This window comes from Hemitrygon akajei, chromosome 14, assembly GCF_048418815.1.
Source record: "Hemitrygon akajei chromosome 14, sHemAka1.3, whole genome shotgun sequence".
In the NCBI taxonomy this organism is placed as follows: Eukaryota; Metazoa; Chordata; class Chondrichthyes; order Myliobatiformes; family Dasyatidae; genus Hemitrygon; species Hemitrygon akajei.
This window is the reverse complement of record NC_133137.1, coordinates 69925590-69941366: the sequence shown is the minus strand read 5'-3', so window position 1 is coordinate 69941366 and position 15777 is coordinate 69925590. Positions and strand designations below refer to the sequence as shown.

The following is a 15777-nucleotide window of genomic DNA, read 5'->3' as shown; positions in this document are numbered from 1 at the left end:
AATGAAGAGGAGGTGAAAGGACACTCATTACCAGGAGATTTAGCCTCAGTACCGTTCACGGTTGATAGTGCCCAGCACCTGTCATCCTCCACCTTGCTTCAGGTTTTTGCTACCTAGTATTGCAACTGGAAGCACTGTGCAATCGCTTCAGGTCATGTGGCTGTCATGGCTGAATATCTGGGAAGGTGTGCAGTCTGTGAAACAAGTGTGTTATAGGCCTACAAAATTTCTGCATGCTGGACAGTGGAATGGAACAAATTAACTTACATCCAATTGTTAAAGGTGGTGCAGGTCAACAACTGAGGCTATGGTCTGTTGGTCAATGACTGAACATTGGAGGATAACTGGTAACAAATGGTAGTTGAAGATTCATTAACTGAACATGGCAACTTAAAGTCAGAGTTTCATTCATCTCTGTACCTACTTCTGACTTCTCACCATTCATAAACCACATGCCTGCAGGGCCTCCTACTGCCCAGTTCCTCCACAGAAGCTTCATTTGCTGCACCCAAAAGCACCGGATATTGTGCTAAGCTTTAAAGTTTCGCCCGGTACCATTCAGGTGCTGACAAACCCCCACACTTCTGGAGATGTTGAATTTATTCCCAGTGCTCTTGGCTTGCGGAATCAGAAACAAATTTACTATCACAGGAAATTGGTTGTTTCACAGCAGCAGTAAAGTATAAACTACAAATTACACAAATAAATAAATAAATAATGTGATAAAAAGAAATATCAAGGTAGTGTTCATGGGTTCATAGCATCAACGTTCACCAAGTCAATAATGCCCTATTGTTGTTTCTGATCCATTCTACTTGCGCCACTCAATTCACTAGCCTGCTGTACAAACTGAAAACAACCTTTCTCAAATCTTTTTACAACTACTGATGCTTTGTCACCAACATTAACCACCCACCCTCTCCCAACCCTGGAAACTTTACTAGTTCAAAACTTCAACTATGCCCAAATTGGTCTATTGACCCGTACGCACTGATTGTAATTCAACAAGTTGCCATTCCTCAAGAAGAAGATAATTACTGTTGGGTCTTGCTGTTAAAGTACCCTTGCTGTTTCCCCAAATACTGCACTTACAGCACATCTCCATTTATTTAACAGTTCTGTATTTGAACACACTACCTCGTTTAAAATTGCATCAAACTCTGAAATCTAGTTTAGAATACAGGCATCAATGATGGTAATTTACTCCACTAGCCCCATTTGCACTGAGATGGTACTCAGTAGGTTTTCTTCTACAACTCTTTCAGATTAGTTCTTTTCTCTTATTCCACTCTTAGCCTTTCTTTTTTTTTTCATTTACTGTCCTTGTATCATTTAATGTTACTGTAATTGCAGGGGTGATTATTTTAAAACCTGTAGGCTTGGCTCTCATGCCGAGGCATCAAAAAAAAAACTCTCACCCGATGGTAAAAGGGAACGAACAACAATAAAAGAACTCAAAAACTCTAAGGGTATACTCACCCACAGCTAAGTGTTTTGAGGTCCCCAAGAAGAAATATGGTAAAATGGGGAAGAAAGCAGAGTACAAACCATAGCCAACAGGGACTTCTGCCAGTAGAGCAAAAGCCAGACCTGAAAATTCAAAAAATGATGTGTTGTAATAACACTTTTCATTGTTTCAACTTGATATGTAGCAACATATACAAAGCAAGTAAGAAAATAGTTCCCATCAAGAACTTGTCTCTTTGAGATCAAATGTTTAAGGCCGATATATTCTTCTGTTGTGAAAATGTTAATGGATAGTTATATTAATATCTTGTCGTGAAATTTGATTCCAGAATGCAAACAGATCTCAATTAATGTTTATGCAACAGTTCAATTTGCTTAATTTTGCCCTCACTTTATACTAAAACTTATCAATGACTAGTAGAAAACATCATATGACTAAAGAACAAAGTAGAACACAGTTAGTTTTCTATTGGTAATGATCAATCCAATGATATCTACAAATCTCTTTCGTAACAGATTAAGGATCTATTTAGATGCATGTAAATGGGTAAAAAATAGATTCTTTTGCTTCAAATATATAAATTTTGATGGAGGCATCATATCATAACACCACTAAGTACACTTAAGAATGTCATGTAATATAAATAAATAATTAGTTCATAAATTTTAAATTATTAATGATTCAATAGTGAAAAGGAGAAATAGACCACTGTTAGTTAAATGAACTGATAATTGATGAAGTTACACACGTGTAGATAACAGAGCTACTAATAATACAAAAATGCCTAAATCAAAATGATTAAAAGTTCAAAGGTGGTACTTTGAAAATAAACTTACCTTGTAATGTTGCAATCAGGCCAGTGCTCAGTCCAGAAATAATGTCTCCAGGTAGATATTGCCTCAGTCTGTACTTGGGCAACCAATCCAGTATAGGAAGCATAGCTTTAATAATACCCAGAACCTTTTTAGCTGAGCAACTGGAGTATAAAAATCACAAATATCACAAATATAATCTGCTGAAATACATGAAAGAACCAAAAGTAACATTTCAATTTATGACTGCCAATCTCAGCTTTTATCAATTCATGAGTGCTTTTTGTAACACAAGCCAAAACAATCCAAATGTATACACAGCAACCACTAAAAACACCTACATTATGGAGTTCAGGAAACAATAGAAAAACAAACTTTACCTCTTTAGTTTTTTTCTGATTCAAGTTAGCAGCAACCGAAAGATCTCAGTACAAACATTTTTCATTATAGTTCATTTCCTACTCTGAATTTATGTTCTTCCACTCGATTAAATTTACCATTTCTAATACAACAAATGGACCTGCAATCAATCCATAAGCTCAGAAATTGGCATCTTTATCTGGTACTGGGAGGAGGCTCCTGGACACTTCAACATCAAGATGGCTCACTGAAGAGTAAGGACAACGAGGAAGCATTCACATTATTAAGTTAACAGTAGTGATTTGATAAATCACCCTAGCTTCCTCCCAAGATTCTCACCATTACAGGAGTCTCTCTTCAGTCAACTTGATTCAATCCACTACTAAGCACTGGACCAAGAAAGGGCTAAGAAACAAGGCAGTACTCACGACTGCACTCCAAAACTACCTGTGCCTCTAACCCATTTACAACACAGGCATCTACTTGACAATCAAGAAAAGTTACCTAGTTATACCCTGCTCGCTTTCCAAACGGACTATACTAAACAGGACAAAGCAGCCTGCTAAATTGGTACATGATTCACCACCATAAAAATACACCTCCTCTGCTCTCAGTACCACGGCTGAACGCAAACCATCTACAAAAGACACCACTGCATTTGCTAGGAACTGCTCTTCAGGTACTATTTTCCAACACCACAACCTTGACCCAGGAGGACAAAGGCAGCAGGTACAAGGGAACACCACTAACTACAGGTTTCAGTCCAAGTTGCACAACATGCCGACTTGGAAATATATTACTGTTTCTTTGTCATTGGAGAATTCAGACCCAGCAATAGCTTTTCAAAGAACTACAGCTGTTTAAAAAGATGACCCGTGACCATCTTCATAAAAGTTGCACAGATCCCAAAACAAAATTGACAATATAGTTTGCTTAAATCCTTGATTCATAATTTGCAATGAGCATTTGTTCCCTTGAAGGGATAAGAACATGGTAAAAATGGTCCAGTTTTAGTTTAAAAACAAATTGGTTTTAAAGATAGCATTAAAGAAAGAAGTTTAAGCTTCATGATTGGAAATATTTTAGGACTTGGTAAAGAATGCTGACACAGAAAACAAAGAAAATAAGCTATCAAAAATATGAAGATTATATACAAGAAAGCAAACAGTGAAAACATACATGTGTCCCTTGCAAACAGATAGGAAAGATTAGAGTAATATTCACTTCAGAATTCTCTCCACATTTCATGGTAGAAAGCATGAAAAATATTTAAAATAAGTGAATCCAAAGCTCAGTGACAAAGAGAAATTAAAAACTGGCAGTAGGGAAAAAAATGATACTAGGATGATTAAGGGGTTAAGCAACAAGTTCCCAGAAATTCTCTGGATTTTACTCAGCATAGACTCAATCATTGTTCCTCTCCACGTCTTGTGGTGCATGGGGTGCCAACTTTGCTGTTCCTTTAGCATTTCTTTTTTTTTAAATGAGGCTGAGTTGCTAGCTCGACATTCAACTCAGTACAGATAGGAAGCGTGCAAGAAGCCGGCTGGATTTGAACCTGGGAATACTCGCCTCAAAGTCTGGTGCATATGCCACCACACCACTGGCCAGCTACAGACTGAATGGAAGGTAGCAAATCTGAGGTGACTATTTAACAAAGTCAGGAGGGAGAAAGACAGAAGAAGAGAAGAAACAAAAAAAAACACATTAGACTGACATTAGTTGTAGGGAGATAAACACAAGAATCTACTGAAGGAAAGATGAACAGAGTTCACAAAAACACTGAAGATCAAAATAAAACTGCAGATACTGGAAATATGAAATACATAAAATAATTATTGGCAGAGTGCAATACAAGGAAGAGAAATTGCTTTTTTGTGAACATTTTTACATTTTACTAAGCTGTGTGGTAGGAGAGAATTCATGGAATTGGTGATTTGGATTCTCAGAAAGTACTCAGAAGATGACTATTACACAACATCAGGGTCATGGGATTCTGCAAATATGGTGTTAGAATTGGTTAACAGACAGAAAAAACAGGCAGAAGCTGGTCTTTGCAGGCTACATTTTCTCTGCAAGAATCTGTGCTTGGGGTTTTGGCAACCTACGACATCTTTGAGATGGGGACTCAAAGCTGTCTTGTGTAACTAAGCTAGGTGGGAAAGCAGGTTACAAAGCGAACAGAGGCTACAATGAATAACTCAACTGAATTACTAGAAATGACAAAAAAAGGAATAGAATGTGGAAAAGTGTGGTTATTAAATATGATACGACAACTTGTAAAGGAGAATATTTTCAAATGTCAATAATCTGGAAAGGGTTTGCATTCAAAGGACCTTGAATTTCTTTGTAAACAATTCAAGGAAAGAAAATATGCAGCACAAGTCATAAAGATGAAATGCAATAGAATTGGATGTTATAAGAAATTACATTACAATTAAATGGAGATTTGCTGGGATACTTTACATACAGTATTTAGCCTCCTGAATAAAGGAGAATATAAACATGAGTAATTCTGATGCTGCTGGATATCCAAAGCAACAATGTGCTGGAGGAACTCAACAGGCCAGGCAGTATCAATGGAAATGAATAAACATCAATGTTTCAAGCCAAGACCCTTCTTCAGGACTGGGACGAAGGAAGAAAATGCCACAATAAAAAGGCTGGGTGGAGAGGGGGGGGGAAGGGAGTGGAAGAAGGAGTATAGTTAAAAGATGTTTGGTGAAGCCAGGTGGGTAGGAAAGGTAAAGGGCTGGAGAGGAAGGAATCTGATAGGAGAAGAGAGCGGATCATAGCAGAAATGGAAGGAGAGGCACCAGGGGGAGATAATAGGCAGGTGTGAAAAAGTAAGAAGCCGAAGCGATGAAAAGACTAAGAGAGGAGGGGGAGGGATTTTTTTTATTATTAAAACGGGGCATAAATTTTTGCCTACTTCAGAGAGAATGCAAGAAAGGCATACTAAACTAGTTCTTGGTTTGAGATAGTTTATTTAATTTCTCCTACACAGCTTTGAATACCTAAAGCTTAGAAAAATATGATGTAGATTCATTGAAACAAACATTGTGAAGATTCTGCGGAAATATAGAATTTGGTGTTAGTCCCATAATAAGATTTAGCCAAATGGTTAAGTTGTCAAAAGGTTTCTTTTGCATTCACAACTAGTGATGCTTTGAAACTCTCCACACCGGAAGCACATGAATGCACAATTATTGAGTGTTTTCACTGGAGATATATCAAAAAGGCTTCCAAGGAAATGAAGGCATAGGAGATAAAGAACATGATTGCTGTTAAGGTAAAAGATCATGTCTTAGTGTTTCAGAACAAGTTTAAAAGTCTAGATATCTACAATCCCATGACCCCTAATTCATGTACCAATCTCATGAATGTTATCTTCTCAGATACTCTCTAATTACAAACACAAAGCTCTTGACAATGTTATTTTCAAAAGCTCTGCATTTAATAAAAGGTTTCACCAGTCATAGAGACACTGGATTTTTGTTTGGGTTCCATCAGAGTCAACAATTTCCAGGACTCATCACACGTATCGAATCATAGTCAAAAGTAAGTAAATGCAGGGAGAACAGCACAGAAAAACCCAAGCTGGAAACCCAATTTGAAAACAGAAAATGCTGCAGCTTCTCTGCAAGTCAGGCAGCACATGTGGAGAGAGAAACAAGGTCAATGATTTGTCATCAGATCTGGGAAAACAAGAAAACAAGTGTGTTTTAACTGGCAAAGAGCCGGAGACATGGAGTGAATTGATGACGCCTTCCATTGGATCAACATCAACTCCATGCTGTTGACGCCATCTCAAACACATTCCCTTCGTTCTGTCCACCCCACCCAATCTTTGGAACTCAAAACATGCTTGCTTTCTCACTCTTCCAGTTCTAATGAATGATCATCAACGTGTTAACCGTTTCTTCCTCTGCAGAAGCTGCCTGGAAACTGGTATCTGCGTTATTGCCCTCACCTGTCTGCTCACCGTGCACCCCCATGCCCCCAGCATTCCTGTTATTTCCAGCATTCCCTGTTATTTCAGATTTTGAGCAAGAACTGTTTTGAATCTCAGTTCTAACTTTTCTTTCCCTCTGTTGCCTATACTCGTATGCCTCCAGACAAATAAACTATAATTAAAAACACACACACATCACCTTCTCCCAGATATCATCAACATGTGTCACGAGTACAATCTTGGTCTGCAACCTATCAAAAATTTTCTCTTTATTCTCTCCACCCTTCTCCCATCTTAAAAATAAACTTGTTTACTCACTTTTTCCAAGTTCTGCCTTTATTCAAGGTTGAGAGGAATTGACTTTGAAACTGAGTGAACAGACAAGTGCCTTAGCAAAATTAGTAATTGTGGGAATCAATAGATGGAGTCACACCCTATGCAAAGGAAGACTATTATAAGAATACAAAACACAGGAGAAGAATTAGGCCATTCAGCTCGGCAAGTCTGAATATTATCATCCCTCTCAACCCCATTCTCCTGCCTTCTCCCATAACCTTTGAAGTCCTTACTAATCAAGAATCTAACAGCCTCCACTTTAAATATGCCCAATGACTTGGCTTCAACAGCTACCTGTGACAAGGAATTCAAACGATTCACCACCTTCTGGCCAAAGAAATTCCTCATCTCCATTCTAAAGGGATAGCCTTGTACTCTGAGGTAGTGCCCTCTAGTCCTAGACTCTCCCACTATAGGAAACATTCTTTCCAAATACATTCTATCTAGGCCTTTCAATATAGTTCCACCAACCCCCTCCTCCATTCTTCTAAAGTCCGTATGGTAATTGAATGGCAATTATTTTGCCTCAGTACAGTAGTGCAGGCTATCTTCAGGGTAATGCTCTAGGCCTGACCATCTTCAGCTATATTGAAGATCTATTCCCCATCATAGTGACAGAAAACATATTCACTGACCATGGTGCAGTGTAATATACACCCTCCAACACAACAGTTGGGGTGGGGGGTGTAGGAAACATTTCTCCAGAAGAAATCAGTGGGTCAGACAGAATCTACAGGCAAAGGGATGGTGACATTTCAGGTTAAGTCCCTACATCAGATGCACAGAGCAACAAGCTTGGAAATTACATCTGCAGCTCACCCACCAATGTCACACATCAGCTCTAAATTGGAAATACAACCAGCGGTAGTGGTCCCAATCTTTTTTATGCCATGGACCCCTACCATTAACTGAGGGGTCTCCAGGTTGGGAACCCCTGAGTGGCAGTGACTTCATTATCAGTGAGGCCAAATCCTGAAACCCTCGACCCAATAGCACCATACTTTAGCTATGAAATTTAGAAGGTTCAATGTGTAGCTCCTCACTATCTCAGGAGCAATGAGGAACGGATGTTAAATTGTGGTGTTGCAGAAACATTCAGAATCCATGTATAAAGAATAAATAAAAATCTACAATGAAGTTCTTACTTGCTTATCTTTTCTTCAAAGCTTTTTCAGACAGTTATCCTTCAATAACAATATACAGACCCTAGCCTTTTTCTTTTACTTGCCCAGCCACATAGTTAAGCTATCAAAAATAATTACAACAATGTCTTCTATCTAACATTGAATGCATGTGTGTTCTCCATATAGAGACACATCCCCCCCCCCCACCCCCCAACGTACAAAAAGCTTAGACATGGCTGGGGAAAACTGCAGGGTTTTCCCTCCTTTCTTCCAACTTATTTCTGCAGTTTATTGCTTAAAGCCCACAGTACTTTGCCGACTATGAATACTATCCTTTGGAATATCAGTGTGCAAGATGATCCTGTCAAGGAGGAAATATTTTTGTTCTAAATGATTCCACCGTCACCTGAGATTCCACTTGCAAGATCATTAGCAGTCCTGTTATTAATGGTACCCAAGAGTACTGCCAATCTATCACCCGGGAAACAAATACCCCACAACCAGCGGGCTCTTGATCAAAAAGGACAGCTACACTCACTTGCCCATCCATTGAGATGTTCCCACAACCAATGATCTCACCTTAAGGACTCTTATCTCATGATTTATTGCTATTTACTTATATATGCATTTGCTCAGTTTGTTTTCATCTGCTCTCTAGTTGATATTTCACTGATCCTGTTATAGTTACTATTCTACAGATTTACTCTGTGCCTGCAGGGAAACAAATCTCAGGGTTGTAAATGGTGACGTAAGCATTTTGATAATAAAATTTACTTTGCAATATTTCTGAGCTACCATGTCACCACTGGGGTCACCTCAAAATGAAACAGGTTTTACTATGAACAACCTACATCAAGGCTAACACCCATCCTAATGCCATCTATGTCAAACCTCAATGTCATATACTGTACTAGGTTGACACATCAACTCCTTTTTCAGGTGAGATGCTCAGGATCAGGGCAGGGGGCTGGAGGTCTCTTTCTCCCCTTTGGGAAACACTTACCCTTTTCACCACAAATCTACCTTGACTGAGAAATGATCAATCCTCTGCAGGGGGAAAATTCAATATTGCATTTACCGTAGAGTAGTTCAAAAGTACATATCCACATATGTGCCACATATTGGCTTAAACTGGGAGTTTTCAATCATTTAAGCAAAACTGAGATCAAAATGAGACCCAGAGAACTATATACAGATGAAGGTTTCATCCATCAGAGCCTAGTTCTGGAAATAGCAGAGGCAAATATTCTTGTATGATTCTCACATCAATATGCTTGAGGTCCACATGCTGTCCATTACACTAAACTTTTGAGGACACATCACCTCATCATAACAAGCCAACAATCAAGATGAACACGTTACGTCCTGAGTGGATCTGCTAGCAACACGCAGAAGGAGCTGACAAGGCAAGCTACAGACAACTCTCATTCAGATCTCCTGTCCTGAAGCAGGAAACAGTGCCTGATCTGGGGGACGAAGAGGAGAATATGCAGCATGGCTTGCCTGCAACACATTTGGTAACAGAGGCATACAATGGATAATCCAAAGTAAGAACAACCATCACGAGGAAAGTTAAGTTCAACAAGTTAAAAGGGGATCTAGCCAAGGTGGGCTGGCATCAAACACTGCCAGGAGAAGAGTGTTCTGGTGCAGACCTGATCACAAGGGGAGGGGGTGGGGAAAGAAAGAGCATTCAAAACAAGAGCTCTCTGACTAGGCTAATGTTGGCCCAGTATACAAGAAGGGTGACCACACTGACCCTGGTAACTATAGACCAGTAAGCTTAATGTGTATTGTAGGCAAGATAATGGAAACATTATTAAAGAATGAGATGGAAACACAGCTCATAAGAACAGGGATGTTAATAAAAAGACAGCATAGGTTCCAAAAAGGGAACTTATTTTACTAATATGCTGGAGTTCAATGAAGTGGCACTAAAATTTATGAAAGCAATAGAGCAGTTGATATGATTTGCTTGGACTTTCAGAAGGATTTTGGCAAGGTACCCCACAAGAGATTAATAATCAAATTACAGGAGGTAGGGATTAAGGGTGAGGTATGCGAATGGGTGCACAAATGACTTAAAAAAAAAGAAACAATGAATTATGGTGAGAGGATAATTTTCATACCTAGAAGTTGTTAAAAGTGGGGTTCCACAGGGAACAGTTTTAGGACCACTGCTGTTTATAATTTACCGGTACAATGATTTGGATAAGCACATAACAAATATACTAGTAAACTTTGCAGATGACAAAATTAAGAGGATGGGCAGATGACATTCAGGTAGCAGAATCAATAGTTAGATTTAAACAAAATCCAGAGGTGGGCTGATTAATCTAAGTAAATGTAAAGTATTACATATAGAAAGTAGAAATATTAGACATGAATATACAGTGGGGGATCTTGAGTTAGAACGTGCACTGTCTGAGAAGGATTTGAGCATCCTGGTAGACTCATCACTATCAATATCTAGACAATGCACAGAAGCGATCAGGAAGGCTAATAGATTGTTGGGCTACATAATGCGCTCAGTGGAGTTCAAGTCCAGAGACGTTCTCCTTAAGCTGCATGATGTGCTTGTGAGGCTACACGTTGAGTTCTGTGTACAACTTTGGTCTCCAGATTTAGTGAGGGATGTGAAGGCACTGGAGAGAGCACAGAGAAGGATGACCAGGCTCATACCAGATCTGCGGGGTATGAGATATGAAGAAAGATTGAAAGAATTAAATTTCTTTAACTTAAGTAGATGTAGAATGAGAGGAGACATGACAGAAGTGTTCAAAATCATTAAGGGTATAATTACGGTGGATTAAGTGGAAGCTGCTACTTCCAAATCAATCAATCAACAAGGACACAGGGCCTTAGGTGGAGACTGGTTCAAGGGAGATTTCAGACTAACATCAGGAAGCACTTCTTTACGCAGCAAGTAGTGGAGGCATTGAACAAACTACCTAGTTGTGTAGTTGAGAGACGTAGCTTAGAGACTTTCAAATCTAAACTCAATAGTTATTTCAACACACTGTGTGAATAGGAATTTGGCCAGCTTTGTTGGACTGAATGGCATATTCTTGGCAAAAAAACTTTTTAATGTCTAAAGATGGAGATTAAAATGAACAAGCAGAAAGCCTTGTGATAATAATTAAGTTGCCAACAGAGAACCAAGTTGAAAACAGGAAATACTCAGAAGTATTCAAAATGGGAATAAGAATTTAGGAAGTCAGATTAGAGTGTACACATATACACATAATTAAATATACAAAGGGTGGGAAAATTAAGCTAAAATGTAAAGGCAAATGTCATTGCATAGGTAAAATGTTATTTCACTACAAAAATACTACCAGATTATTAGTAAAATTTACATGGAATAATAACTTGCTTCCTTGCTTTGGCCCTTTTTTAATATATAGGGTGATGACTCCAGACCCTTCTATCTAGTCTAGATTTATCCCCATTGCTGCCCTGACTGTCCTGTGCTAATCTGTCGCGGCACAACCTAAAACCACATGAGCTTCTCGTTCTGTAATCGTGGATTCAGGATTTGCGCCGTGCAGTTTTCCCCGCTTCCGAACCACCCCTCTGTTGAGATCACCCTAAAGTCTTTCTCCTTTTTGGTTTGACATCTAAAGAAATCACCGGCATCAGTAGTTTTTGTAAATGCAGGCAAAGTTAAAACTGTAAGAGCTCGTTAAATTACACTATAGTAGCCAATAACTTGCTGAAAATCTCGGAACCCGGAAAACTTTTAACTCACCTGCATCCCTTGGTCAGCCGGTCACGTATAGTTTTAGGGACTTTTTCCTTTCTTTCATTTTCCTCTAGAAAACTATTTTCCGAATAAACTGAACGGGCCACAAAATAGTTGCCAGTGACATTTTCTTGTGCCGGCATTTCGGTGCCTCCAAGACTTTCCTGCTCCGCGAATAGGTGGCTGGATACTGAAAAAGAATGAGCTTCGATTACAGAATATTAACGTGCAAGGGGTGGTGCCTTTGAATACATTCCGCTCGACTGCAGCGATTCAACGGCAGCTTTAACGTCCAGTCTTGAAGTTCTTAGTAAAAGTTACCCAGGCTTAGTAGGTATATAACTATTCACGTGCTGCTGGATTTAATTCTACCACAGAGGAAGAATTGGTGGCGACCGTCTCTCCAGAGGGTTGGAGAGCAGCACTTCCGGATAAACAGCTCCCAGCGCAAACTACACAGATCTAAAATTCCACGATTTCTAGAAAAACGTGGAGCAATGCATTCTCCGCAGATCGGCGGAATTAAAGCAGGTATTTTTTACAGCCCGGTTCCAACAGAGGCTTCGCTGGAATAAACACCGCGGATGAGGAAGACTTCCACCCCGCTGAGCATCTCAAACTCTTGTGAAAGAAACTCAAGGCTAAACACAATGAAACATCACACACCACTACCGCCATGTGAAGGGGGCACGTGGTCACACTAAAACTCCCCTGACTGCTTCCTGGTTAAAAAAAACACTTAAACTTTTTTAACTTCCACTTTACTCCGGACAAATTACTTTTAAAAATCCACACTTTAAAAAAAAATAAGGATTATTGATTCAATTTACTCCGAGGCTACACAACTGAAAGTAGTTACTGATTAAAATCCTCGGTAAATATTGAAGTAACGTTGCGGTAAAATTTCGGAAATACGTTCCGTGTGAAGTCAAATCTTGCTAATAGTTTAAAATTATAAACCACAATATTATAAATTACCAATACAGATGATAATTTTCCTATCACCGTAGGCTCAAAATAAATCTTTTACCACAGTGATCTTGAGAGCACTTGTCTTCTGCAGGGTTTTATTGCGAGGGCAGCGTCTCCTTCTGGTTTATATGTTTCATATTCGGGACTTTATTTTTACTGCACACATAGAGCAGTCTGTTCTAGTTTGGGAGAGCTTCTCTCAGAACTACCGCTCCCGGCTACTTCCAAACAATGCAGATTATACGCTATTTTTTTCTCTCTGCAGAAATTTAAACAGGTCTGAGAAGAGTGAACAGAGGTAATCAGAGGGTCTGCGGGAGCGGATGAGTAAAGACGCATCCAAAGTTTGAAAATGGTAGGGTAAACTGAGAGCGTGATTAGTAAGACACACAAGACGCATGGATTCATAACTGCATGGAGCACAAAACCAAAGTGACGCAGAATTTGTGAATTTGTGTAAAGCACAAGTTTGCAGGAAAGAGTGGGTGGGACTGGTGGGATTGCTTTGAACTGGCAAAGAGATGAGCTGAATGACTTTCCATGCTATGTCAATTCTGACACTCTACATTAACTAGTTTTTCAGCTGGAAGTAGAAATTATTATACTGTAAAGGCTATGTTCTCCTTACTGGTCTACTCCAACTACATATCTGCATATTTTTTCTTAAAGTTATTAATGGTAGAAAATATAGGCATATTGTACCTTCAAACATGAGGTCACCAAAACAATGCTACCCTGTCCTAACTCACAATTCAACCCGCAGCTGTTGCAATGCTGATAGCAAGGTGCTTCAATCTTTTCATACCTCCAAAGTGTTCAAGATGCCCTCCAATTCTGACTGACTGAATATTTCCAGTTTTAAATACTCCTTCATTGTTGGCTATCCCTTCAGCTGCCAAAATTCCGAGCTCTACAGTTACCTCTCTTTGAAGCCTGCCAGTCACACCAGGGTTCTTGGTATTGTGCCTAATTATAAGTATAGTCACTTTATTTTTTAATAAAATTCTTGTGAAGTATCATGGAATGCTTCCTTCACCATTAAACCATGTTGTTGCAGTAACTTATAAATAGGAAATAGATTTTTTTAATTATGTAGGTTTAAAACATAAAATAGCAACTCTTCAATGTAAATGTAGCACTATTAATATTTAAGTTGTTAGCAGGAGGTACATTTCAGATAACTCTAATGAATTACATGATGGATATTGACTGGGTCATTGTTATGAAACATATTGAAACTATTTCCATTTTAAGTGATTTTGTTGTACAATGACATGACTGCCTTTCCAAACTAGCAGTAATTGAACAGCAAATTTTTATATGTAGGGATGTAGATACCTCTGTGACCACTTTGATTCAAACATTAGGGGGAGCTGTTTCAATAAATCTGCCTTGCTTTTAAAGATGATGTCTTAAAATTGCTGTGCTTGTGTGTCAGAGTATAGTTTAAGGGGCCCTGTGACCTTTTGCAGCTTTGCATTCCAGGAACCTTTGTCAATCAGCAATGGTTAAATTAACTTTCATTCTTCTGTTCAGTGACAATTCTTCTGTTATTGCTATTATGTTTTCATTCTCCAAAAATCTCTGCTCAGAAAGTAATTTTCAGCATCTTCATTAGCTCAGAACAATTGGAGCTTTTGTTCTGACTCAGATTCTAATGAAGAGATGCCATAAACTCTCAATGGGCACACACTGGCATTTCTCGGCTGCAGAAAATTTAAAAGGCAACAAATTTCAGGACACATGCCAATGATATTAAACCTAATATTGATTCTAATTCTGAAATAAAACTGGATGATGATGATAATAATGAAAATTATTTACATTCAACTCGTAGAAATAGCAGGACTCCAGTTAAGCTTACTCTTTCTAGACTATAAATATAAATATATTATTAAAAATATATAAAAACATATAAACCCAGAAGGACAGACTGGAAAAGACTCATAGGGAACAGCCTTTCAGAATATACTTTAGTTACCTCTGATGCTGTGACAGTTTATATCTTATGTTGGTTATTGCAATAATAAACATCTTTAATTTCATTATACTGGTCCCTACAAACCATTTTAAAAAGAGCTAATTGGATCTGGCTGTGGAAAGTTTCAGATTTGTGTAAATGACCATGCTTTTTTAGTAGTCCTCAATATATTAATTCCCTAACAAAACAAGATTATTTTATTGCTGTCTATTTTCCTGATATTTTACTTCTGGTTACATAGTTTGATGTCTCTGACTGTTAGAAGCACTCACCTCTAATGGTGGTTCAGTTAGTATGGCCCCATGTTCTTGAGCAACTCCACTAGTCAATGAAACAGCATTTCATTTTCCTTTCTTTTTTTAACAAGCTAGTTTGCAGTTAATTTAGAATATTTAACCTTTTTCAAAAGTCTAACAGATGAGATCACTTGCGAAAATCCAATCAACATAATATTCATTAGGCAGACATCAACACTTCTGAATTTGTGAGGAATTATCTATTTTTCAAACCGATTACATTGCCCATGCAATACTTAAGATATTTAAAAGCATTTTTACATTCCTCTTCTTTGTAGAGTCTTAGAAAGAAGACTCTACGAAGAAGGGGAACAGACCCATCATGTTCACGCCAGCCATTGTAATTATCTATACTAATCTCATGTAGCTGCAATGGTCTGCCGTCTTTGTTCTGGCAATTCAAGTGCTTGTACCTGTCTCCACCACTTCCTCAGGCAATGCATTCTAGATTCCAACCACTTTTCAGGTGGGAAAAATTCCGCTAAAATTCACTCTACACCTTCTACCTCTCACCTTATACCCATGTTCTCCTGTGCCAGATATCTGCATTATGGGGGAAAAGTGTTTACTATCTTCCTATCTATCAGGTCACCCTTCAGTATTCTCCCTTCCAGGTAATATAACCCCAGCCTGTGCAATCTCCTTCTGACTGAAGTCTTCCAGTCCTGGTGAATCTCCTCTGCTCCCTCCTTTGTGCAATCACAACCCTTTCTAAAGTTTGCAAACCA

At 38.6% G+C, this 15777-nt stretch overlaps 1 protein-coding gene across 4 annotated transcripts in view; it reads right to left on the bottom strand.

The window, feature by feature from the left end:
• slc26a4 (solute carrier family 26 member 4) overlaps positions 1-15777 on the bottom strand; it is a 71608-nt gene that overhangs the window by 47178 nt on the left and 8653 nt on the right. The window contains exons 1-4 of one of the 4 annotated variants that reach the window (XM_073066330.1): positions 12831-12874; positions 11807-11990; positions 2305-2444; positions 1480-1590 (exon numbers count right to left, since the gene is read on the bottom strand). In XM_073066330.1, the coding sequence (XP_072922431.1) occupies positions 1480-1590; positions 2305-2444; positions 11807-11943 (388 nt within the window). In that variant the 5' untranslated portion in view covers positions 11944-11990; positions 12831-12874. Of the gene's footprint in view, positions 1-1479; positions 1591-2304; positions 2445-11806; positions 11991-12121; positions 12422-12778; positions 12875-15777 lie in introns of those variants that run through there. The other 3 variants (XM_073066331.1, XM_073066332.1, XM_073066333.1) reach the window with 3 other exon arrangements.